This window comes from Carcharodon carcharias, chromosome 7 (genome assembly GCF_017639515.1).
Source record: "Carcharodon carcharias isolate sCarCar2 chromosome 7, sCarCar2.pri, whole genome shotgun sequence".
Taxonomy (NCBI): Eukaryota; Metazoa; Chordata; class Chondrichthyes; order Lamniformes; family Lamnidae; genus Carcharodon; species Carcharodon carcharias.
The window spans coordinates 110,641,547-110,665,417 of NC_054473.1; the positions used below are offsets into that span (position 1 = coordinate 110,641,547).

The window sequence follows — 23,871 nt, forward strand, 5'->3', positions numbered from 1 at the left end:
TGGAATAACAGTCCCCATGAAGATCAGCACAATCCCTGCAAACAACACAGCTTTGCTGAGCTGTGGCTTTGGTTAGTTTACAATATCAATCATGGTCAGTTCTACTGACATCTAAACTGCCTCAGATCGTAGACAAGTGTGTCACCAGAACAGTGTACAGTGTGGAGGGAGGGGGAGATAAACTATGTATCTGGAAACTGGATGATGTTTGAAGCTGCAGTGAAACACTTGAATTGTATCTGTGATCGAGATTCACAGAAACATTTAACCTTTATCTGTGATCTAGATCTGAAGAAACATATAATCTTAATCTGTGATCTGCATTTGCAGATGCATCTTAACTTTATCGGCAATCCAGATCTGATTCTGGTGGTCTAATCTTCATTTTGTAAACTCCAGAGAAGTTGTGACACTGGCTTGGAGAGCTGATCCAGGTGTCATTACAGCAGACTGCTGTCCATGAGCAGGTCACTCACCTTTCCGAGCCTTCTTTTGAAGTTTGAGGGTGTCAGATGATTTCTTTTTGATCTCGTGCCGAGCCCGTTTGTATTCTGAGAGGAGAAAGGAGCAACGTTTCACTCTCGGTTCAGTCAGGATTAACACACAGGGTTCAGAGAGCACCGGAACACCCAAGATTCTTGTGTGGATTAGGGTCAGGAATCTTACACTTTCATTGGCAACCTACAGAGAGACAGGCTTAGGCCCATTGTATACATTGGGAGTGAATGGAAAAGGGTCAGACCCATTGCAAATCTAGAAACTAGGAGTGTTCTGAAAGAAGTTGCCACATTGGGATCTGAGTGATAAAATATCCCAATGAATTCCCATTCCGTGACTTTTCATACAGTGTGCCCACACTGCACTACTGGAACTGATAAATGGGATACTATGCCAGTGAAGCAAGGCTCTTTATACTTCTGCATTAAGCATAGTTAAATTGGATTTTAATTTATAAAATTAAATGCAAATATCAGAAATACAATTTACATGAGAACTTGGAGGGAAAGTGGTCGCTTTAGGTCTTCTGGTTATCAGTCCACTGAAGGAACTGGGAAGGAATGAAATTCAAATGGGCTCTAGAAAGGCTGTGTGATCTGACCCCAGCTCACAGCCCAGGGAGAGACCAGCAAAACCGGTCAAGTTTTCACGTTGAGTTCTTCTACAAAGAACAACAGCACCACCAGCTGGCTGATAATGGAGGCACATCACAATCTTTTGCTGAGCTGAATAAGGAACTGAAACTTTGGACCTTGGTGCTCTCCCATGATTAAAACTACAAATTAGAGGAGAACAGATTCAGGGAAAGGAGAAGAGAGAGACAGAGACAGAGAGAGAGATGGGACAAAGAAATGGGGGGGAAGGGAGAGAAGGAGAAAGAGAGAGGGGCCAAGAGAGGGGGGAGAGAAAGAGAGGGGGAGAGAGGAGAGGAGAGAGACGGAGAGAGGGAGAGAGACAAATGGGTCGGAGAGAGCGGGGAGGCACCTGAATGGGGGGCTGCGGGAACAGATGGGAGAGAGAGAGATGGCGGGAGGGGGAGAGAGAGAGATAGAGAGCGAGAGACGGCAGGAGGGAGTAAAGAGATCGAGACAGCGGGAGAGCGAGGCGGCAGGAAGGCGAGAGACAGACAGACAGATAAAGAGCTGGTGAGAGACGGAGAGATACAGCGGGGGAGGGAGGCAGCAGAGGGAGAGAGAGGACATGGGAGAGAGAGGGACGGAGCACAGGAGAGCGGGAGAGAGAGACAGCAGAAGAGAGAGAGACAACGGGAGAGGAGAGACACAGCGGGAGAGAAAGAGAGAGACACAGCGGGAGAGAGAGAGAGACAAACAGCGGGAGAGAGAGAGAGAGAGAGAGACACAGTGGGAGAGAGAGAGAGACACAGCGGGAGAGAGAGAGACACAGCGGGAGAGAGAGAGAGAGACACAGCGGGAGAGAGAGAGACACACACAGCGGGAGAGAGAGAGAGAGAGACACAGCGGGAGAGAGAGAGAGAGAGACACAGCGGGAGAGAGAGAGAGAGAGACACAGCGGGAGAGAGAGAGAGAGAGAGACACAGCGGGAGAGAGAGAGAGACACAGTGGGAGAGAGAGAGAGACACAGCGGGAGAGAGAGAGAGAGACACACAGCGGGAGAGAGAGAGAGAGAGACACAGCGGGAGAGAGAGAGAGAGACACAGTGGGAGAGAGAGAGAGAGACACAGTGGGAGAGAGAGAGAGAGACACAGCGGGAGAGAGAGAGAGAGAGACACAGCGGGAGAGAGAGAGAGAGAGACACAGCGGGAGAGAGAGAGAGAGAGACACAGCGGGAGAGAGAGAGAGAGAGACACAGCGGGAGAGAGAGAGACACAGCGGGAGAGAGAGAGAGAGACACAGCGGGAGAGAGAGAGACACAGCGGGAGAGAGAGAGAGAGACACAGCGGGAGAGAGAGAGAGAGAGACACAGCGGGAGAGAAAGAGAGAGACACAGCAGGAGAGAGAGTGTGAGAGAGAGAGAGCGCGAGCGAGGGAGAGAGTGCAAGAGAGGGAGAGAGTGCCAGAGAGAGTGCCAGAGAGTGAGCACCAGAGGGAGAGACAGAGACACAGACAGATAAAGAGTCAGCAAGAGATGGAGAGATACAGTGGGGGAGGGAGGCAACGGAGGGAGAGAGAGGGTGCAGGAGAGATCAGGAGAGAGAGAGAATGGGAGAGAGAGAGCACGGGAGGGAGAGAGAGAGTGGGAGAGAGAGAGAAAGAGCGGGAGTGAGAGAACGGGAGAGAGAAAGAGCGCGCGGGTGAGAGAGTGAGAGCGCGGGCGAGAGAGAGAGAGAAAGCGCGGGCGAGAGAGAGAGAGAGAGAGCACGGGCGAGAGAGAGAGTGAGAGAGAGTGCGCGGGCGAGAGAGAGAGAGTGCGCGGGCGAGAGAGAGAGAGAGAGTGCGCGGGCGAGAGAGAGAGCGCGGGCGAGAGAGAGAGAGGGAGAGCGTGGGCAAGAGAGAGAGAGAGAGAGCATGGGCGAGAGAGAGAGAGAGAGAGTGTGCGTGGGCGAGAGAGAGAGTGCGTGGGCGAGAGAGGGAGAGAGAGTGTGAGCGGGCGAGAGAGAGAGAGAGAGATAGTGCGCGGGCGAGAGAGGGAGAGAGAGTGTGCGCGGGCGAGAGAGAGAGTGCGCGGGCGAGAGAGAGAGTGTGCGGGCGAGAGAGAGAGTGCGCGGGCGAGAGAGAGAGTGCGCGGGCGAGAGAGAGAGTGCGCGGGCGGGAGAGAGAGTGCGCGGGCGGGAGAGAGAGTGCGCGGGCGAGAGAGCGAGTGCACGGGCGAGAGAGCGCGCGCGGGCGAGAGAGAGCGCGCGGGCGAGAGAGAGCACGCGGGCGAGAGAGAGCACGCGGGCGAGAGAGAAAGCGAGCAGGAGAGAAAGCGAGCAGGAGAGAGAAAGAGCAGGAGAGAGAAAGAGCAGGAGAGAGAAAGAGCAGGAGAGAGAAAGAGCAGGAGAGAGAAAGAGCAGGAGAGAGAGTGGGAGAGAGCAGGAGAGAGAGAGACAGTGGGAGAGGGGGGACAGCAGGAGAACGAGAGACAGCGGGGGAGAGCGAGAGGCAGCGAGAGGGAAGAGAGAGGCAGTGGGAGAGACAGATAGAGAAGCAGCAGGAGAGAGTGATAGAGAGGCAGCGAGAGAGAGAGATAGAGAGGCAGTGGGAGAGAGGGAGGGAGAGAGAGAGACAGCGGGAGAGAGCGAGACAGAGCAGGAAAGAGCGTGGGAGAGAGAGAGGGAGGCAGAGAGAGCAGGAGAGAGAGAGGGAGCAAGAGAGAGAGATAGAGGGAGCAAGAGAGAGAGGGACCAAGAGAGAGAGAGACAGCGGCAGAGAGAGAGAGAGAGAGAGACAGTGGCAGAGAGAGAGAGAGACAGCGGCAGAGAGAGAGAGAGAGAGACAGCGGCAGAGAGAGAGAGAGAGAGACAGCGGCAGAGAGAGAGAGAGAGAGACAGCGGCAGAGAGAGAGAGAGAGAGACAGCGGCAGAGAGAGAGAGAGAGAGACAGCGGCAGAGAGAGAGAGAGAGACAGCGGCAGAGAGAGAGAGAGAGACAGCGGCAGAAAGAGAGAGAGACAGCGGCAGAGAGAGAGAGAGAAAGAGAGACAGCGGCAGAGAGAGAGAGACAGCGGCAGAAAGAGAGAGAGAGAGCGGCAGAGAGAGAGAGAGAGAGAGACAGTGGCAGAGAGAGAGAGAGACAGCGGCAGAGAGAGAGAGAGACAGCGGCAGAGAGAGAGAGAGAGACAGACAGCGGCAGAGAGAGAGAGAGAGAGAGACACAGCGGCAGAGAGAGAGAGAGACAGCGGCAGAAAGAGAGAGAGAGACAACGGCAGAGAGAGAGAGAGAGACAGCGGCAGAGAGAGACAGAGAGAGAGACAGCGGCAGAGAGAGAGAGAGAGACAGCGGCAGAGAGAGAGAGAGAGAGACAGCGGCAGAGAGAGAGAGAGAGAGAAAGAGAGACAGCGGCAGAGAGAGAGAGAGACAGCGGCAGAAAGAGAGAGCGAGAGCGGCAGAGAGAGAGAGAGAGAGCGGCAGAGAGAGAGAGAGAGACAGTGGCAGAGAGAGAGAGAGAGACAGCGGCAGAGAGAGAGAGAGAGAGAGACAGCGGCAGAGAGAGAGAGAGAGAGACACAGCGGCAGAGAGAGAGAGAGAGACAGCGGCAGAAAGAGAGAGAGAGACAACGGCAGAGAGAGAGAGAGAGACAGCGGCAGAGAGAGAGACAGAGAGAGAGACAGCGGCAGAGAGAGAGAGAGAGACAGCGGCAGAGAGAGAGAGAGAGACAGCGGCAGAGAGAGAGAGAGAGAGAAACAGAGACAGCGGCAGAGAGAGAGAGAGACAGCGGCAGAAAGAGAGAGAGAGAGCGGCAGAGAGAGAGAGAGACAGTGGCAGAGAGAGAGAGAGATAGAAGCGGCAGAGAGAGAGAGTGATAGAGAGCGGCAGAGAGAGAGAGAGAGAGAGAGAGAGACACAGCGGCAGAGAGAGAGAGACAGCGGCAGAGAGAGAGAGAAAGACAGCGGCAGAGAGAGAGAGAGACAGTGGCAGAGAGAGAGAGAGACAGTGGCAGAGAGAGAGAGAGACAGCGGCAGAGAGAGAGAGAGACAGCGGCAGAGAGAGAGAGAGAGACAGCGGCAGAGAGAGAGAGGCAGCATGAAAGAGAGGGGGAGGCAGCATGAAAGAGAGGGGGAGGCAGCAGGAGAGAGAGAGAAAGACAGTGGGAGAGAGAGTGAGAGGGAGAGAGAGCAGGAGAGAGAGAGAGGGTGCAGGAAAGAGAGAGACGGTGGAAGAGAGCAAGAGAAACAGCAGGAGAGAGAGAGAGCCGGAGAGAGAGAGAGCCGGAGAGAGAGAGAGCCGGAGAGAGAGAGAGCCGGAGAGAGAGAGAGCCGGAGAGAGAGAGAGAGAGAGAGCCGGAGAGAGAGCCGGAGAGAGAGAGAGAGAGAGTTGGAGAGAGAGAGGGAGCAGGAGAGGGAGAGGGACAGCGGGAGGGAGCAAGAGAGACAGCAGGAGAGAGAGAGTGAGCATGGGAGAGAGCAAGAGAGGGGGAGAGAGAGAGGAGAGGGGGAAACTACGGGAGAGAGAGCGGCAGAGTGAGAGACCGTGGGAGAGAGAAACACAGCGGGACAGAGAGTCATGGTGGGAGAGAGAGACGGTGGGAGGGGAGACGGCAAGAAGGAGAGACGGCAGGAGGGACTGACAGCCGGAGAGGCAGATGGCGGGGGAGAGTGAGACAGTGGGAGAGAGAGACGGCGGGAGAGAGAGATGGCGGGAGAGAGAGAGAGAGAGACAGAGAGAAAGCCTGCAAGCAAGGCAGCAAGATGAGAGGGAGACACAGAAAGAGAGACAGGGAGAGACAGGGAGAGAGAGAGATGCAGAGTGGAGCCAGAGAGCGAACCAGAGAGATAGAGTGCAAGAGAGAGAGAGAGATACAGGGGAAGAGACTCAAAGAGCGGGAGAGACAGAGAGTGAGGCATACACACACACACAGATCACAGTTGTACCTTTGGCATGGTCCTTATCCAGCTGATTGGCAGATTTCTTCCAGTCCTCTATCCTGTCCTGCAAAGGGTTTATCAGACTCTCCATCAGAGCACTAGGAAGAGTAAATAGCAATATACTGACCATGAGAGAGAGAGAGAGGGACTGACGCAGCTTCAGCAGCACTTGTCTTCACATTGCTTTATAAAGAGGCGTCACTCCCAATAAACCAGAATACAGAAACCATTTCTATCCGTCCTTTCCACAAAACCCTTTTCTTTCAGTGAGGGTGAGAATTTCTCTTATCCCATCCACTTTCTCCTGAATATGTGGATAAACTCTTGATGCAAAACAGTTCCACAGGCACTGGCCACCTTCTGGCTCGAGGGGGCACAATGCATTTCATTCATATCGGCAACTATTCAACTGTGTGAGGAATCAGAGCCAAACACAACAGAAACTGTGCCTGGCACCGACTTGGGTCAATTGGAGAGGGAGTTCTTCATGGGTTCCTCCTCCCTAACACCCAGCACCCACTGGAACACCCATATCCTCCCTAAACCCGGCACTGTAAGCCCACTGGAACACCCATATCCACCCTAACACCCAGCACTGAGACCCACTGGAACACCCATATCCTCCCTAACACCCAGCACTGAGACCCACTGGAACACCCATATCCTCCCTAACACCCAGCACTGAGACCCACTGGAACACCCATATCCTCCCTAACACCCGGCACTGTGACCCACTGGAGCACCCATATCCACCCTAACACCCAGCACTGAGACCCACTGGAGCACCCATATCCACCCTAACACCCAGCACTGAGACCCACTGGAACACCCATATCCACCCTAACACCCAGTACTGAGACCCACTGGAACACCCATATCCACCCAAACACCCAGTACTGAGACCCACTGGAACACCCATATCCACCCAAACACCCAGCACTGAGACCCACTGGAGCACCCGTATTCACCCTAACACCCAGTACTGAGACCCACTGGAACACCCATATCCACCCAAACACCCAGTACTGAGACCCACTGGAACACCCGTATCCACCCTAACACCCAGCACTGAGACCCACTGGAACACCCATATCCACCCTAACACCCAGTACTGAGACCCACTGGAGCACCCATATCCACCCTAACACCCAGTACTGAGACCCACTGGAACACCCATATCCACCCAAACACCCAGTACTGAGACCCACTAGAGCACCCGTATTCACCCTAACACCCGGCACTGTGACTCACTGGAGCACCCATATCCACCCAAACACCCAGTACTGAGACCCACTGGAGCACCCGTATTCACCCTAACACCCAGCACTGACACCCACTGGAACACCCATATCCACCCTAACACCCAGCACTGAGACCCACTGGAGCACCCATATCCACCCTAACACCCAGTACTGAGACCCACTGGAACACCCATATCCACCCTAACACCCAGCACTGAAACCCACTGGAGCACCCAAATCCACCCTAACACCTGGCACTGAGACTCACTGGAACACTTATATCCTCCCTAACATCCAGCACTGACTCCCACTGGAGCACCCGTATCCTCCCTAACACCCAGCACTGAGACCCACTGTAGCACCCACATCCTCCCTAACACCCAGCACTGACAACCACTGGAGCACCCATATCCTATTTTACAGATAGGAGGGGGATTAATTTAAACAGATGTGACTTTTCTTTCTGCCATTGTCTATAAACAGAAAAGTGTTTTTGACTTGCTTCCCTCCTTTATAAGCGCTGGCCAGTTTCCAAACCCTTCCGTTTTCATGTGATCAAATTTGTATGAACAACCCCACAGCAAATTTGTGGTAGGATCATCTCAAAGGGTTTTTTTTGTGCACAATGAAAATGCAGGAGGGGGATTGCCATGTTGTACTCATACAGTAAATGAGGGATAGAGAAAGGAAGATTTAAAGGGCAAAGACCACAGGCAAAAGAATTATTGTTTCATTTGAGTCTAGAATCCAGAATCAAAGTTCACTAGTGTATTCCTTCACAGACATCGGCAGGTTGAAAACTAATGCTGGATAATTTACTTTTCCAGCAGAGTTGACTTCCATAGTGAGATTGATTCATCTATGTGTGCCTGCCTTGTTGGTGATGGCACAGAAGTTGCAGTAAAAACTGCATAGATGGGGTCTATGCAGACCCTTTTGCTGTGCTGCTTCCTGAAGATGGTTAAAAATGGAAGACTACGGTTGCTTCAGTACAGTAAGGCAATATTTCTGGTTATGCAAGCTAGAGGATTCTATGTCACATAACTCCCACCTCTTCACAGTGTCTTTGACAAAGGGTGTCTATGCCCCATTTGGGTTCTCGAGATGGTTAAATGTTTTAACCATTAAGACTTGAAAGGAAGGTTGTGGGGTCCTTTGTCCGAGCAGATGAATCAGCTTTGGTTAGCCAGGCCTGGCTTATGAAATGCAGATGACCCTTTGAAAATGGTCTCTGTAGCCCACCGGGGTCTCCACAGAGATAAAGGGGTGCAGGTTTCCCTGATACTGCTAGAAAGTTCCTTTTGTGCAAGGGACACAGACAGACATAGCTTCAGCCATTTTAAAAGGTTTTAAAAGGCCCTGTTTTAAAATTTTAGAAATTAGCCATGAGATTATCCATGCATATTTTATAAAAATATATAGTGTAAGGTCTTATTCCCCTGTAAGCCCTGGTGGCCTCAGAGATTAAAAAAAAATCCTATTTCATCTTTGTTTTTAATATATGTGGTCTTATGAGGGAACAATAGGAAGTGAAGAAGTATACATGCATTTTCCTATTCGCACTGGCACACCACACACAGCTAGCTGGGGCAATGGCAGCTCCCCGCTGCATTTTTCCTTCTTTTGAGGTTTAAATTTGGGTTAGTGCATCAGCAAGGATATTGTCCGGTCCTGGAGTATGGAATGCTTAGTGCATGACCTGGGAAGATTCAAACCTGTCCTTATGGGGAAGTGTATTTGGGGCAAGAGTTCTGAAATTCCTCTGTTGGGGAATTAGGCCTGAGCAAAGCTATTGGTTTCAGAACTCTGCCCGTTCAACTCCTGGTTAGGCAGCCTCTACAGGGCTTGGGGGTTTTACAGGGCAGTTAGCGCTCAGGGCATGAGTAACGGTTAAGCTACTTTGGGCCATCCACAGGGGAATGTTGGACATCTCGCTCTGTGAGTGCCAGGCCTTTTAATCATTGGGCTGAGCTGCTCTTGTCCAGCTTAGCTCCTCCCTGTTCACCTCGGTAACATGTGGGCTCAGCTGTTCAAACCCAGGTTTGTCCCTGTTGGTTTCTGCCAGCCATACTCCTGGCAATTCCTTAACCTTTTACTTTCCCGGTTTAATAACTTGCCTTCCTACAGGCTCTTTGACTACATGGAGTATCTCCCACAATATCTCATTCCCTGCTCTGGGACTTCTCTGGTCCTTATTTAATTCTGGGATATTCTGTCAGTCTATTTTAAATTGTATTGGCCTTTCCTGGACCTCTTTTAACGTTATGGGCCTGGCTCTGGCCTTGCTGCATTCGAACAGCCCTCGCTCAAGGTCCATGGGTGCTATTTCATCCTGTTGGGCCTGGGGACCTTGCCCAGCTTTCTGCTCTCCTGCAGATTCCCGCTGGCTGATTGTGAGGAGATTGGGGTGTTTTAAAAGGGACTTTGGCCTCTTTAGGGGATTATGGTTCAGTGCCCGACTCTGGCGCTAATGCAACTGGAGTGACCAGCTTCTGCTGCTAGGTGCTTTAGGTTAGCACTGCAACAGGCAGGCAGTCCACTCCTGAACTTGGGCAAGCCTTTCTGTGGCCCAGATGATAGGAAGATGGCCTTCTCGAAGGGGCCTCTCCTGCATCCAGACAACTAGGGCCACAGTGCTGTAGCCTAATGGCCTGTTACAGATCATTTTGAATGCAGTGGGCAGCCCTGTCAGATTGCCTCAAAAATCTGCATTAAGGTGAGGATGGGATCCAATCTGGTTGGGATTCCTCTGCTGGTCAGCTGGGTAATAGGCTCAGTGTCTTTTGGAACACTGCTGCCCTCTGGTGGATGGTCAGCTCTTGCTGTACCTCTTCGTGGATGTTTCAACTAGGCATCACCCTCACTCCTTTTTGCGCCAATTTGGGAACTTTCCTGGTTTAAATTTTTTAATTCGCCATAAAGCTGTCAACTAAAGCAATCATTGGCTTCCTAACTGGGGCCTTTGGCTTCGGAGGGGCTGCTCTACTAACTGGTTTCATGTCTCCTGGAACACCTCTGCCCTCAAGTGGAGGTACAGCTCCAGCTACACTCTCTGGTAGCTTTTCGACTGGGAGAGGCATCTCACTCCCTATCTGCTCATCAGTTTGGGAGCTCCGTTTGTCCCTGTTGGTTTCTGCCAGCCATACTCCTGGCAATTCGTAACCTTTTACTTTCTTGGTTTAATAACTTGCCTTCCTGCAGGCTCTTTGACTACATGGGGTATCTCCCACAATATCTCGTTGCCTGCTCTGGGACTTCTCTGGTCCTTATTTAATTCTGGGATATTCTGTCAGTCTATTTTAAATTGTATTGGCCTTTCCTGAGCCTCTTTTAACGTTATGGGCCTGGCTCTGGCCTTGCTGCATTCGAACAGCCCTCGCTCAAGGTCGATGGGTTTCATCCTGTTGGGCCTGGGGACCTTGCCCAGCTTTCTGCTCTCCTGCAGGTTTTCGCTGGCTAACCTTGGCCTCTTTTCTTTCGCTGGCCAATACTTTGCTGCCAGCCAGATCATTTCCAAAGGGGAAATCCATTCCTGCTACTGGTAGTTCAGGGACAATTCCTATATACTAGGGCCGAAACAAGGTCACTCTCCAGGTGGGCCTTATGGAGGGGTGTAAACACAGATCCTCCTCCCACTCCACTGATCAGGGTTTTGACCTTCAGGGAGGACGCAGGGGGGCAGGTTTAGGTTTCACTCTAACATTAAGGACTGAGTGGCCCCCGTGTCCCGGAGCAGTACCACGGACTTGCTCACATTTCGGCTCGGGTAGGGGGGACGCTGCTCCTGAAAGGACAAAACTCCAGAAGCTCTCGGAGTTTTTCCGGCTCGGGGGGACACAGTGCCAAGGACTCCAAGGGGTATGTTTCTACAGTGAAAGTCTCTTCCTGCTCTACTGCACTGCCCATTGGGGTGTCCTTCGGAGGACTACTCACATGGAAGCTGATTAGACCAACAGGCCTCCTTCGCAATCCACAACGTAAGACCATAAGACATAGGAGCAGAAATTAGGCCATTCGGCCCATCGAGTCTGCTCCGCCATTCAATCATGGCTGATAATCAGCCCCATTCTCCTGCCTTCTCCCCGTAACCTTTGATCCCCGTACCAATCAAGAACCTATCTATCCCGGTCTTAAATATACTCAATGACCTGGCCTCCACAGCCTTCTGTGGCAATGAATTCCATAGATTCACCACTCTCTGGCTGAAGAAGTTTCTCCTCATCTCTGTTCTAAAAGGTCTTCTCTTTACTCTGAGGCTGTGCCCTCAGGTCCTAGACTCTCCTACTAATGGAAACATCTTCCTCACGTCCACTCTATCCAGGCCTTTCAATATTCTGTAAGTTTCAATCAGATCCCCCCTCATCCTTCTAAACTCCATCGAGTATAGACCCAGAGTCCTTAAAATGTTCCTCATATGTTAAGCCTTTCATTCCTGGGATCGTTCTCATGAACCTCCTCTGGACCCTCTCCAGGGCCAGAACATCCTTCCTGAGATACGGGGCCCAAAATTGCTCACAATATTCTAAATGTGGTCTGACCAGAGCCTTATAAAGCCTCAGCAGCATTTCCCTGCTTTTATATTCTAGTCTTCTCGAGATAAATGCCAACATTACATTTGCCTTCCTAACTACCGACTCAACCTGCATATTAACCTTAAGAGAATCCTGGACTAGGACTCCCAAGTCCCTTTGCACTCCAGATTTCTGAATTCTTTCCTCATTTAGAAAATAGTCTATGCCTCTATTCTTCTTATCAAAGTGCATGACCTCACACTTCCCCACATTGTATTCCAACTACCTGTCCATCCACCTATCTTTGTTTCATCTGCAAATTTAGCCAGGATGCCCTCAGTTCCTTCATCTAGATCATTAATGTATAAAGTGAAAAGTTGTGGTCCCAACACTGACCCTTGCAGAACTCCACTAGTCTCCGGCTGCCATCCTGAGAAGGACCCCCTTATCCCCACTCTCTGCCTCCTGCCAGACAGCCAATCTTCTATCCATGCTAGTACCTTGCCTCTAACATCATGGGCTCTTATCTTACTGAACAGCCTTCTGTGCGGCACCTTGTCAAAGGCCTTCTGGAAGTCCAAGTAGATAACTTCCATTGGCTCTCCTTTGTCTAACCTACTCGTTACCTCTTCAAAGAATTCTAACAGATTTGTCAGGCATGACCTCCCCTTGATGAAACCATGCTGACTTTGCCCTATTTTATCATGCACTTCCAAGTATTCTGAAATCTCATCCTTAATAATGGACTCTAAAATCTTACCAGGCATCACGCCTGGGATGGCCTATTTTATTGCAATGGGGACAAACCAGTCTCCGGTGGCTCTCCTTTCCGGCTGCAGGGGGGCATCTCACACCCTCCTTCGTGTTTTCTTTTCCGGGAGGGGGCCTTTCCTATCTAGATCAGCCTTGCCTATCTTTCCAATGCTCATGGGAATGGTTCGGAAAGGGTCTGCCCGAGTTTCCAGGCCTGTGATCGAGTTTGCAGCTGTCTGCTGTACCCCCGGCTGTGAGGATTCTCTGCTCCTCTAGGTGTATTCACAGGTTGGAGGGTCGGCAATTTTAAAATTCCTCCAACAGTACCAACTCAGGCAACCCTTCATAGGTGCACAGGATTCTTTGGGATCTTACCCATCGGTTGAACACAATTTGCTTCAGCCATTCGAACTCAATGCAGGTTTGTGTGAGCTTCTTATGAGTGTTCCAGAATTGCTGGCGCTTGGCCTCCAGTGTTAACTTGTAGGCACTTAGGATGGCAGCCTTGGTCTGCTCATAGTTCATGGACACAGAATCACAGAATCACAAAGTGCAGAAGAGGCCCTTCGGCCCATCCAGTCTGCACTGACACGTGAGAAACACCTGACCTACCCACCTAATCCCATTTACCAGCACTTGGCCGATAGCCTTGAACGTTATGACATGCCAAGTGCTCATCCAGGTACTTTTTAAAGGATGTGAGGCAACCCGCCTCCACCACCCTCCCAGGCAGAGCATTCCAGACCGTCACCACCTTCTGGGTAAAAAGGTTTTTCCTCATATCCCCCCTCACCTTGAACTTATGCCCCCTTATGACTGACCCTTCAACTAAGGGGAACAGCTGCTCCCTATCCACCCTATCCATGCCCCTCATAATCTTGTACACCTCAATCAGGTCACTCCTCAGTCTTCTCTGCTCCAACGAAAACAACCCAAGTCTATCCAACCTCTCTTCATAACTTAAATGTTTCATCCCAGGCAACATCCTGGTGAATCTCCTCTGCACCCCCTCCAGTGCAATCACATCCTTCCTATAATGTGGCGACCAGAACTGCACACAGTACTCCAGCTGTGGCCTCACCAAGGTTCTATACAACTCCAACATGACCTCCCTACTTTTGTAATCTTTGCCTCGATTGACAAAGGCAAGTATCCCATATGCCTTTTTCACCACCCCACTAACATGCCCCTTCGCCAGAAAGTTCCTTTTGTTCGTGGGTCACAGACAGACATAGCTTCAGCCATTTTAAAAGGAGTCCTGTTTTTAAAATTTTAGAAATTAGCCCTGAGGATATCTATGTATATTTTATAAAAATATATAGTCTGAAGTCTTAGTCACCTGACATCCTCCATAACATCCGACACCGACACCCACTGGAGCACCCATATCCTTCCTAACACCCAACACTGACACTCACTGAAGCACCCATATCCTCCCTAACACCCGACACTGACACCCAGTGCAGCACCCATATCTTCCCTAACACCTGACTCTGGCACCCAGTGCAGCACCCATATCCTCCCTAACACCTGAAACTGGCACCCAGTGCAGCACCCATATCCTCCCTAACACCTGACACTGGCACCCAGTGCAGCACCCATACTCACTCCCGATCAGCAATCCACTAACTGAGTTTACTTGTGACTCAGTACCACAGTGGCAGCCTTTCGGTTATTGAAACCCAGACCAAATCATTTATTGGATCATCTGCTTTAATTCATTCGTGGGATGTGGGAGACCAGCATTTATTGCCCATCCCTAATTGCCCTTGAGAGGGTGGTGGTGAGCCACTTTCTTGAACGTCTGCTCTATACAATGAAACACTCACTTGGTGAAATGTCGGAGCTTGGCTTCGATGCTGCGATGCCTCATGCACATTCGAGTCAGGGCTGAGCCGATATCCCGGGTGGCACCTGGGAAAACAAGATCAGAATAAACAGGGTGCAGTCTTGAGCACTGACCACCAGAGGGCAATAACCAACCACATCAACTAGACTCAGTCTAATGGAAGGACAGGAAATCAGACAAAAACACTGCTCCAGAAGTGATTTCATTAACCTCACTCATAGCTCAATATCTGTCTACTTGATGCTTCCAATGTGCAGACAGTCTCTCAGGTCATATACAGTGCAGCATCGTTCACTCAACCTCAAGTCCACTGCCCAAACTCTCAATGGGTGAAGGCATCGAGAAACCCGACCACACACACAGACCAGGAGCTTTCATCATTGAATCCCGTCCGGTCTATACTGAATTTGCTGATCTACATTGGATTAGATAGGATATACATTGGATTAGATAGGATATACGAAATTATGAACATACAACTGAGGGGGAGTAGGCCACTCGGCCCCTCGAACCTGCTCCGTCATTCAACAAGATCATGGCTGATTTGATTGTAATCTCAACTCTTTATTCCCGCCTATCTGCAATAACCTTTCGCCCCCTTGTTTATCAAGAATCTACCTAGCTCTGCCTTAAAAATATTCAAAGACTCTGCTTCCACCACCTTTTAAAGAAGAGTTCCAAAGAGTCTCAACCACCTGAGAGAAAAACATCCACTCATCTCTGTCCTAAATGAGCGACCCATTATTTTTAAACAGTGACCCCTAGTATTAGATTCTTCCTCAAGAGGAAGCAACCTTCCTCCAGCTTGAAAAATATCCATTGACCATTACCCTTTGCCTCAACCAATTTTGTATCCAAGTTGCTTCTGTCCCTTTTATTCCAAGTTTAATTTGCCCATTTGTTTAATTGTTGTATTCAAAAGAGTATAAAGAGAGACTACTGGTATCGAGGTGTAGTAGGTCAGAAGCAGACATAAGTTTATTTACAGAATGCAGAATTACATATCAGGAAAAATATTCATGTCTAGTTTCATAATTCACCAACTGGCTTGGGATTGGCCTAACAGAACCTCTGACACAGCAGCACTCCCCCAGTGCATGGCACTGGAGTGTCAGCCTGGATTACCTGTTCAAGTGGCTAGTGTGCAACTTCAACTGATTCAGGAGTCGAGCAAGGTACCCACTGAGTCACGGCTGACACCAGTAGCCCTTGCGTGAAACTTGCAGAGAACTGCACAGTGTCATAATGTCACTATTAAACAGTAGGCAAAGGAACGTTCTAAATGCAGGGTGTGTGAATATCCTGCATCCTTAAATAGCTAGCTTTATTTCCACATTAATTTTAATAATAATTGCATGAAGGAAGTGAAGTACGTATTCATTAACGATATAAAAAGAAGAGAAATATTAAATAAACTAATCAACCTCAAGGAGAATAAACTCCTTGAATGAATGGAATACATTGAAGCACTTTAAAAGAATGCAGGGAAGAGATAACAGAGGCATTATTATGCATACTTAATACTGCATTAGGAAAAGATCTCCTTCCAGAGGACTGGCAAATATTTAACGTTATACCTATATTGTAGAACATGTCCAGAGAACTGTAGACCAGTCAGCTAGAGACCAATTTACCATTTCTCCCAGCTCCAACATAATGCCACCACCAAATCTTGCCCGGTCCTCTCCTTTCAGCATTCCAAAGGGACTGCTCCCTCAGTGATACCCTGGTCCACTCCTCAATCAATTCCAACACCCCCCTCACCTTTCAAGGGCAAATTTCCATCCAAGACATGTACCATTTTACTTCCTCCCTTCTCACCATCCAAGCCCCTAAACACACCTTCCAGGTGAAGCAGTGATTTATCTGTATTTCTTTTAACCTAGCCTATTGTATCCGCTGCTCACAATATGAGGAGAGCAGACATAGACCATGTGGCTGCTTGGTGGAACACCTCCATTCTGTCCACAACCGTGACCTCAAGCTTCCTGTCACTTATCATTTCAATCCTTCTTCGCTTCCACTCTGTCCTCAGCCTGCTACATCGTTCCAATTAAGCTCAGCACACTCCTGGTTGATCCCGAACATTCCACCCTCCGTAGTTGTCCAAAAACTCTGCTGCTCGGGTCCTGACCCACAGCAAGTCCTGCTCGTCTATTGCCCCTGTGCTCACTGACCTACACTGTCTCCCAGCTAAGCAATGCCTCTAATTTAAAATTCCCATCTTTTTTCAAATTCTGTCCATGGCCTCGCCCCTTCCTATCTCTGTAATCCCCTCCAGCCCCACAACTTTCCAAGGTATTTTCATTTCTCTAATTTTGGCCTCTTTGAGTGTTTCTATTTGAGCCCTACCATTGGTGGCCATGCCTTCAATTGCCTGGGCCCTAAGCTCCGGAGTTCCCTGCCTAAACCTCTCCACCTCCCTATCTTCCTTCAAGACTCCTTACAACCTATCTCTTCGACCAAATGGTTGGCCATCTTCTCTAACATCTCCATATGTGGCTCCATGTCTGATTTTGCTCTATAAAGCTCCTGTGAAGCAGCTTCTATTAAAAGGTGTTATATAAATCCAAGTTGTTGCTGTTCTATTTAGAAAGTCAGTGCCTAAATGGGCTGGAGGGGCAGATGGAGCTGGAGGTACAGAAGCACAAATCTCTTTTCAGGCTGGAGGAAGGTTTGTGGTGGAGTTTATAGTCTAAAAGGTTAATAAGGCCATAAAGAAACAGCACACCAAGCACTAGGCTATACTTCCAGAGAAATAGAATTGAAAAGTCAGGAAGTTATGTTGCACCTATATCGAACCTTGACCAGAGCACACCTAGAATACAGTGTGCAGTTCCAGTTGCTATGTTATAAAAAAATATAGAAACACTGGAGAGGGTGCAGAGATTTACAAGGATGACACCAGAAATGTAAGGTTGTAACCACCATGAAAGGATGAAAGGGCTGATCCCTTTCCTCTTGAAAATAGGAGGCTGAGGGGTGACCTGATCAGGGTCTTTAAAATTTGGTAAGACCTTGACAGAGTGGATAGCGAGAGAGAATATTTCCACTTGTGGGGAAGAGCATAACCAGAGGCCATCAAAATAAGATAGTCACCAAAAAATATAAGCCGGAGGGACTTTTTTTAACCAAAAGAGTGGTGAGAATGCGGAGCTCACCACCACAGGGTGTGGTTGAAGTGAATAGCAGAAACATAATTAAGAGGAAGCTAGAGAAACAGAGGCGGGAATAGAGGGTTTTTTATTCATTCACAGGATGTGGGTGTTGCTGGCCAGGCCAGCATTTATTACCCATCCCTAATTGCCTTTGAGAAGGTGGTGGTGAGCTGCCTTCTTGAACCGCTGCAGTCCATGTGGTGTAGGTACACCCACAGTGCTGTTAGGAAGGGAGTTCCAGTATTTTTACCCAACAACAGTGAAGGAACGGCGACATATTTCCAACTCAGGATCATGAGTGGCTTGGAGGGGAACTTCCAGGTGGTGGGGTTCCCATGTGTCTGCTGCCCTTGTCCATTTAGGTGGTAGTGGTCATGGGTTTGGAAGGTGCTGCGAAGCAGACTTGGTCAGTATCTGCAGTGCCAGTCAGTATCTTGTAGATGGTACACACTGCTGCCACAGTGCGTCAGTGGTGGAGGAGATGAATGTTTATGGATGTGGTGCCAATCAAGTGGGCTGCTTTGTCCTGGATGTTGTTGAGCTTCTGTAGTGTGGTGGGAGCTGCACTCATCCAGGCAAGTGGAGAGTATTCCACCACATTCCTGACTTGTGACTTGTTGATGGTGGACAGGCTTTGGCGAGTCAGGAAGTGAGTTACTCACTGCATGATTCCTAGCCTCTGACCTGTTCTTTTGCTACAGTATTTATATGGCTAGTCCAGTTCAGTTTCTAATCAATGGTAACCTCCAGTATGTTGACAGTGGGGGAATTCAGTGATGGTAATGCCATTAAATGTCAAAGGGCGATGGTTAGATTCTCTCTTGTTGGAGATAGTCATTGCCTGGCACTTGTGAGCCATGGACGTTACTTGCCACTTGTCAGTCCAAGCCTGGATATTGTCCAGGTCTTGCTGCATTTGGACATGGACTGCTTCAATATCTGAGGAGCCACAAATGGTGCTGAACATTGTGCAATCATCAGCGAACATCCCCACTTCTGACCTTATGATGGGAGGTAGATCATCGATGAAGCAGCTGAAGATGGTTGGGCCGAAGGCACTACCCTGAGGAACTCCGGCAGTGATGTCCTGGAGCTGAGATGATTGACCTCCAACAACCACAGCCATCTTCCTTTGTGTTAGGTATGACTCCAACCAGTGGAGAGTTTTTCCCTGATTCCCATTGACTCCAGTTTTGCTAGGGCTCCTTGATGCCACACCCGGTCAAATGCTGCCCTGATGTCAAGGGCAGTTGCTCTGCTCTCACCTCTGGATAAGGCACTTTTGTCCATGTTTGAACCAAGGCTGTAATGAGGTCAGGAGCTGAGTGGTCCTGGCAGAACCAAAATTGAGCATCTGTGAGCAGATTATTGCTAAGCAAGTGCCGCTTGATATCCCTGTTCATGACCCCTTCCATTTCTTTACTGATGATGGAGAGTAGGCTGATGGGGCGGTAAGTGACGGTTGGATTTGTCCTGCTTTTTGTGTACAGGACATATCTGTTTTCCACATAGCCGGGTAGATGCCAGTGTTGTAGCTGTACTGGAACAGCTTGGCTAGAGGGTGCGGCAAGTTCTGGAGCACAAGTCTACATTAGTATTTCTGGAATGTTATCAGGGTCCATAGCCTTTGCAGTATCCAGTGCCTTCAGCCGTTTCTTGATATCACGTGCAGTGAATTGAATTGTCTGAAGACTGGCATCTGTGATGCTGGGGACCTCCAGAGGAGGCTGAGATGGATCACCCACTCAGCACTTCTGGCTGAAGATTGTTGGAAGTCCTTCAGCCTTATCTTTTGCACTGATGTGCTGGGCTCCTCCATCATTGAGGATGGGGATATTTGCGGAGTGTCCTCCTCCAATGAGTTGTTTAATTGTCCACCACCATTCACGACTGGATGTAGCAGGACTGCAGAGCTTAGGTCTGATCTGTTGGTTGTGGGATCACTTAGCTCTGTCTATCACTTGTTGCTTATGCTGTTTGGCACGCAAGTAGTCCTGTGTTATAGCTTCACCAGGTTGACACCTCATATTTAGGTATTCCTGATGCTGCTCCTGGTATGCCCTCCTGCACTCTTCATTGAGCTAGGCTTGATCCCCTGGCTTGATGGTAGAGTGGGGGATGTGCTGGGCCATGAGGTTACAGATTGTGGTCGAGCACAATTCTGCTGCTGCTGATGACCCACAGTGTCTCATGGATGCCCAGTCTTGAGTTGCTAGATCTGTTCAAAATCTATCCCATTTAGCATGGTGGCAAACAAGGACTGTGTGGTGGTTGCTCCTACTGATACTGTCATGGACAGATGCATCTGCGGCAGGCAGGTTGGTGAGGATGTGGTCAAACACGTTTTTCCCTCTTGATGATTCCCTCACCACCTGCCGCAGACCCAGTCTGGCAGCTTTGTCCTTTAAGACTCAGCCAGCCCGGTCAGTAGTGGTGCTACCGAGCCACTCTTGGTGATGGATGTTGAAATTCCCCACCCAGACTGCATTCTGTGCCTTTGCCACCCTCAGTGCTTCCTCCAAGTGATGTTCAACATGGAGGAGCACTGATTCATCAGCTGAGGTGGCGGGGGGGTTAGGGGCAGGAGGCGGTATGTGGTAATCAGCAGGATGTTTCCTTGCACATGTTTGACCTGATGCCATGAGATGTCATGGGGTCTGGAGTTGATGTTGAGGACTCCCAGCAATTCCCTCCCGACTGTATACCACTGTGCCGCCACCTCTGCTGGGCCTGTCCTGAGGTGGGACAGGACGTACCCAGGGATGGTGATGGTGGTCTCTGGGACATTGGGTGAGTATGGCTATGTCAGGCCATTGCTTGACTAGTTCTCCTAATTTTGGCACTAGTCCAAATGTTAGTAAGGAGGCCATTGCAAGATCAACAGGGCTGAGTTTGCCACCGTCGTTTCCAGTGCCTAGATCAATGCAGTCTGGTTTTATTACTTTTTATTGACTTTTTTGTGGTTTGTTGCAACTGAGTGGCTGGCTAGGCCATTTCAGGGGGCAGTTAAGAGTCAAGCACATTGCTGTGGGTCGGGAGTCACATGTAGGCCAGACTTTCTCTAAAGGACATTAGTGACCCAGATGGATTTTTAAGAAAATCGACAATGGTTTCATGGTCATTATTAGACTTTTAATTTCATGTTTTTATTGAATTCAAACTCCACCATCTGCCATGGTGGGATTCAAACCCGGATCCCCAGAGCATTACCCCGGGTCTCTGGATTACTAGTCCAGTTACAATACCGCCTCCTCCTTGTATGTGGGCAAATGTGTGTGTGTGTGTGTAAGAAACCCTCTGCATAATCCTCTCTCACTCACAGTTAAAAAAATTTTAACATACAAATATAAGTGGCCATAAATTGTGACTTCTAATCTGAATCCAAACCTCTAACTCAGTAGGAATCAGCTTCCCCAGCATCCACCAACCACACGAAGTCCATGACAACAGGTCATTGCACAGGGGCAAAGGTCAGGTACAACTGTGACAATTTGTCTTGGAGACCAATCATCTTCTGCCTGTCACTCCTGCGCCTGACAGCTCTCAAACCCACTGCCTCTGGGCCCTAATTATATCCTGTGCCCCCAACTCCCAGAGCAGATACTGAGGTCGTGTGAAGGAGAAATGGGAGTGTTTATATTACAGTGACTGCTGTATTTCTGGGATTACAATAATTTCCGGTTTCCTTGCAGAGTTCCTCTGCCACAAGCTTTTTTGAGACAATGATAAACATGTGTTCAGTGATGTGATGGGGATATGCTAATTTGGGAAAAGAGGCCCCTCCCATGCCAAAAGCAGTCAGTAATTAGGCAGTTGGCAGAGCCTTGTCCTGGAAGTGGTCGATGAAAAATTCTGGAATTTTCTTCGCGTTATAAATAGCCATTGCAATCTGTATTACTTCACAGGAAATCAGAAGCAGCTGGCCCCTCCATGGATAATTGGACTTCGGATATGTTGGGAGGGAAGGAATGGGGTTAGAACTCAGGCTGTTACCAGTTCATCCAAGTCAGGCAAAGGCAGTGTGAACTCGAGACAGTCAAGCTAAGCAGCTGCAAGAACCAATTTAAAAATGACTGGAAACAAAACTGCTGCAGTTCCTGATGCACACAGTGCCTAGGTCCTTTAGCCTTTAATATCCACCCCAAGATCAAAAATTGTATCTGTATCTAATCCCGTGCTGTACCTGCCCTGGGAGTGTTTGAGGGGGACAGTGTAGAGGGAGGTTTACTCTGTATCTAACCCTGTGCTGTACCTGTCCTGGGAGTGTTTGATGGGGACAGTGTGGAGGGAGCTTTACTCTGTATCTAACCCCGTGCTGTACCTGCCCTGGGAGTGTTTGATGGGGACGGTGTAGAGGGAGCTTTACTCTGTATCTAACCCTGTGCTGTACTTATCCTGGGAGTGTTTGATGTCAAAGGAAGATACTCCAATTCCCAAACCACCTCACTCACATTGATGGGGAGTAAAAGTGATCTTACATTTTCCTGTAACAGTTTGGGATTATATGACAATGAGATGAGAGCAGTCTGCTCAATTCAAATACATCCTGGGGCGTTTGTGAACATCAAGTCCAGAGGCTCAGTGTCAATCTTTGGCCAGCCTCAGTCCCAGCCCCAGACAGATCTGCTGTGAGAAGAGTGGGTACCAGGGAGCTGGCCAATTAAATTGGCTCAGTTGATCATATTCTTGCCTCAGTCAGAATGTCATGGGTTCAATCCCCACTTGAAACTTGAACACGAAGAAACCTGAGCTCATAGTCCAGTGAGGAAGTGTTGTGCTGTCTGGGGTGACGTCTTTCAGATGAGACGTTAACCTAAGGCCCTGCTGGAAAAGATCCTCTGGCGCTATTTCAAAGAAAAGCAATAGAGTTCTCCACTGCCTTGCCCAATGTTTATCCTTCACCCAATACCAAAAAACAGATTATCTAGCCTATACTGCATTGCCTTTTGTGGGAGCTTTCTGAGCACTAATTGGCTGCCATTTTTCCTATATTACAACAATGATTACACTTCAAAAACTGCTACGTAAAAAGGTAGTCTTTCTTACAGATTGGAACAGAGATTGAAGTTGTTCATTTGTCTGTTGGAGCTTTGTGTTATCTTAATTTATTTTGCCATCTAAAGTATTTCCTCCCCACCCAAGAGAAATGTCAAAGGACATTTTCTGAGCGTATGAACTTTAACAGATTTGCCCCTCACCACCATCCTACTTGACAGCAGTGAAGGGACTGATGTGAATTGCCAAGAATGAGAGCGAGTAGATTATAAAGATTCTCCACCCTCAAATTAGTCACTACTTAGCCATGTTTATGACCTGTTGTCTTCACCTTCCCCATGCTGCACAGCTCGCATGTGGAATCCCTTAGGAATCACTCCACCCCACCATCCCCTTCTCCAGCTTTGTTAGCCTCGATATTATTATACATCAGACATTCGCCGGCTGCCGGGTTGGGTACAGAGGACAATAGAGCATACAGTACCTGGGATCAATTCTCAGTCAATCTTGAGTTACTGATCTCAGCTCAGGCACCGACTGAGAGCCTTCACAGAAGGAAGAATGAAATTTTATCCCAGTACTGTTGATCCGTCAATTAATCTCCCCTATCCTTTCTCCCCCTCCCCCTTGCTCTCTGTATATCTCATCTCTCCTCCACTTTTCTCTCCCTTTCTCTCTCCCTGTGTAAGTCTTACTTCTCTCTTACTCTCCATCTCTTTCCCTCTCCCTGCTCTCTTTAAATCTTGTCCCCTCAGGAACAAAGGAATAGAGAGGTCTATGTACAACTTCCTAACAACACTAAGTTAGGCATCACAGTGATAGTGTCAACAGGAGCAGAAATTTGTGAAGGGACATTGATAGATTAAGCGAGTGAACAAAACTGTGGGAGAGGGAGTTCAGTGTGGAGAAATGTGGGGTCAGCTACTATCTAATAAAGATGGATCTGAGTATCTTCTAAATGGTGAATAGTTAGAGGAATATGTAGGGAGATTTCAAGTGTCATGTCCAGAAGTTCACTAAAGACTAGTGGATAGCTACAAAAGAATAACTTAAAAGGCTAATGGAATGTTAGTCTTTAACTCATGCTGACTAGAATATAATCGAAAGTTATGTTAGAGCCATACAGAACTCTGGTTAGACTCCAGTTATGCTACTATTATAGTGTGGCCTTGTGTCACCTATTTGTAATAGATTTGATCTGCAGACAACTTTAGGGGAGGTGGTGGCATTGTGGTATTCTCACTAGACTTATAACCCAGAGACCCGGGTAATGCTCTGGGCACCTGGGTTCAAATCCCACCACTGCATATGGTGAAATTTGAATTCAATTTAAAAAAGTCTGATGACCATGAAACCATTGCCAATTGTCATAAAAACCCAGCT

The 23,871-nt window shown here is 48.9% G+C and overlaps 1 protein-coding gene across 10 annotated transcripts in view; it reads right to left on the reverse strand.

Annotated features, from left to right (window-relative positions):
- Window positions 1–23,871, reverse strand: part of mtss1lb (MTSS I-BAR domain containing 2b) — a 179,177-nt gene that overhangs the window by 36,991 nt on the left and 118,315 nt on the right. For all 10 annotated transcript variants that reach the window (XM_041192299.1, XM_041192293.1, XM_041192290.1 and 7 more), the window contains exons 4-6: window positions 14,316–14,400; window positions 5,988–6,079; window positions 477–551 (exon numbers count right to left, since the gene is read on the reverse strand). In XM_041192299.1, the coding sequence (XP_041048233.1) occupies window positions 477–551; window positions 5,988–6,079; window positions 14,316–14,400 (252 nt within the window). The remainder of the gene's footprint in view (window positions 1–476; window positions 552–5,987; window positions 6,080–14,315; window positions 14,401–23,871) is intronic.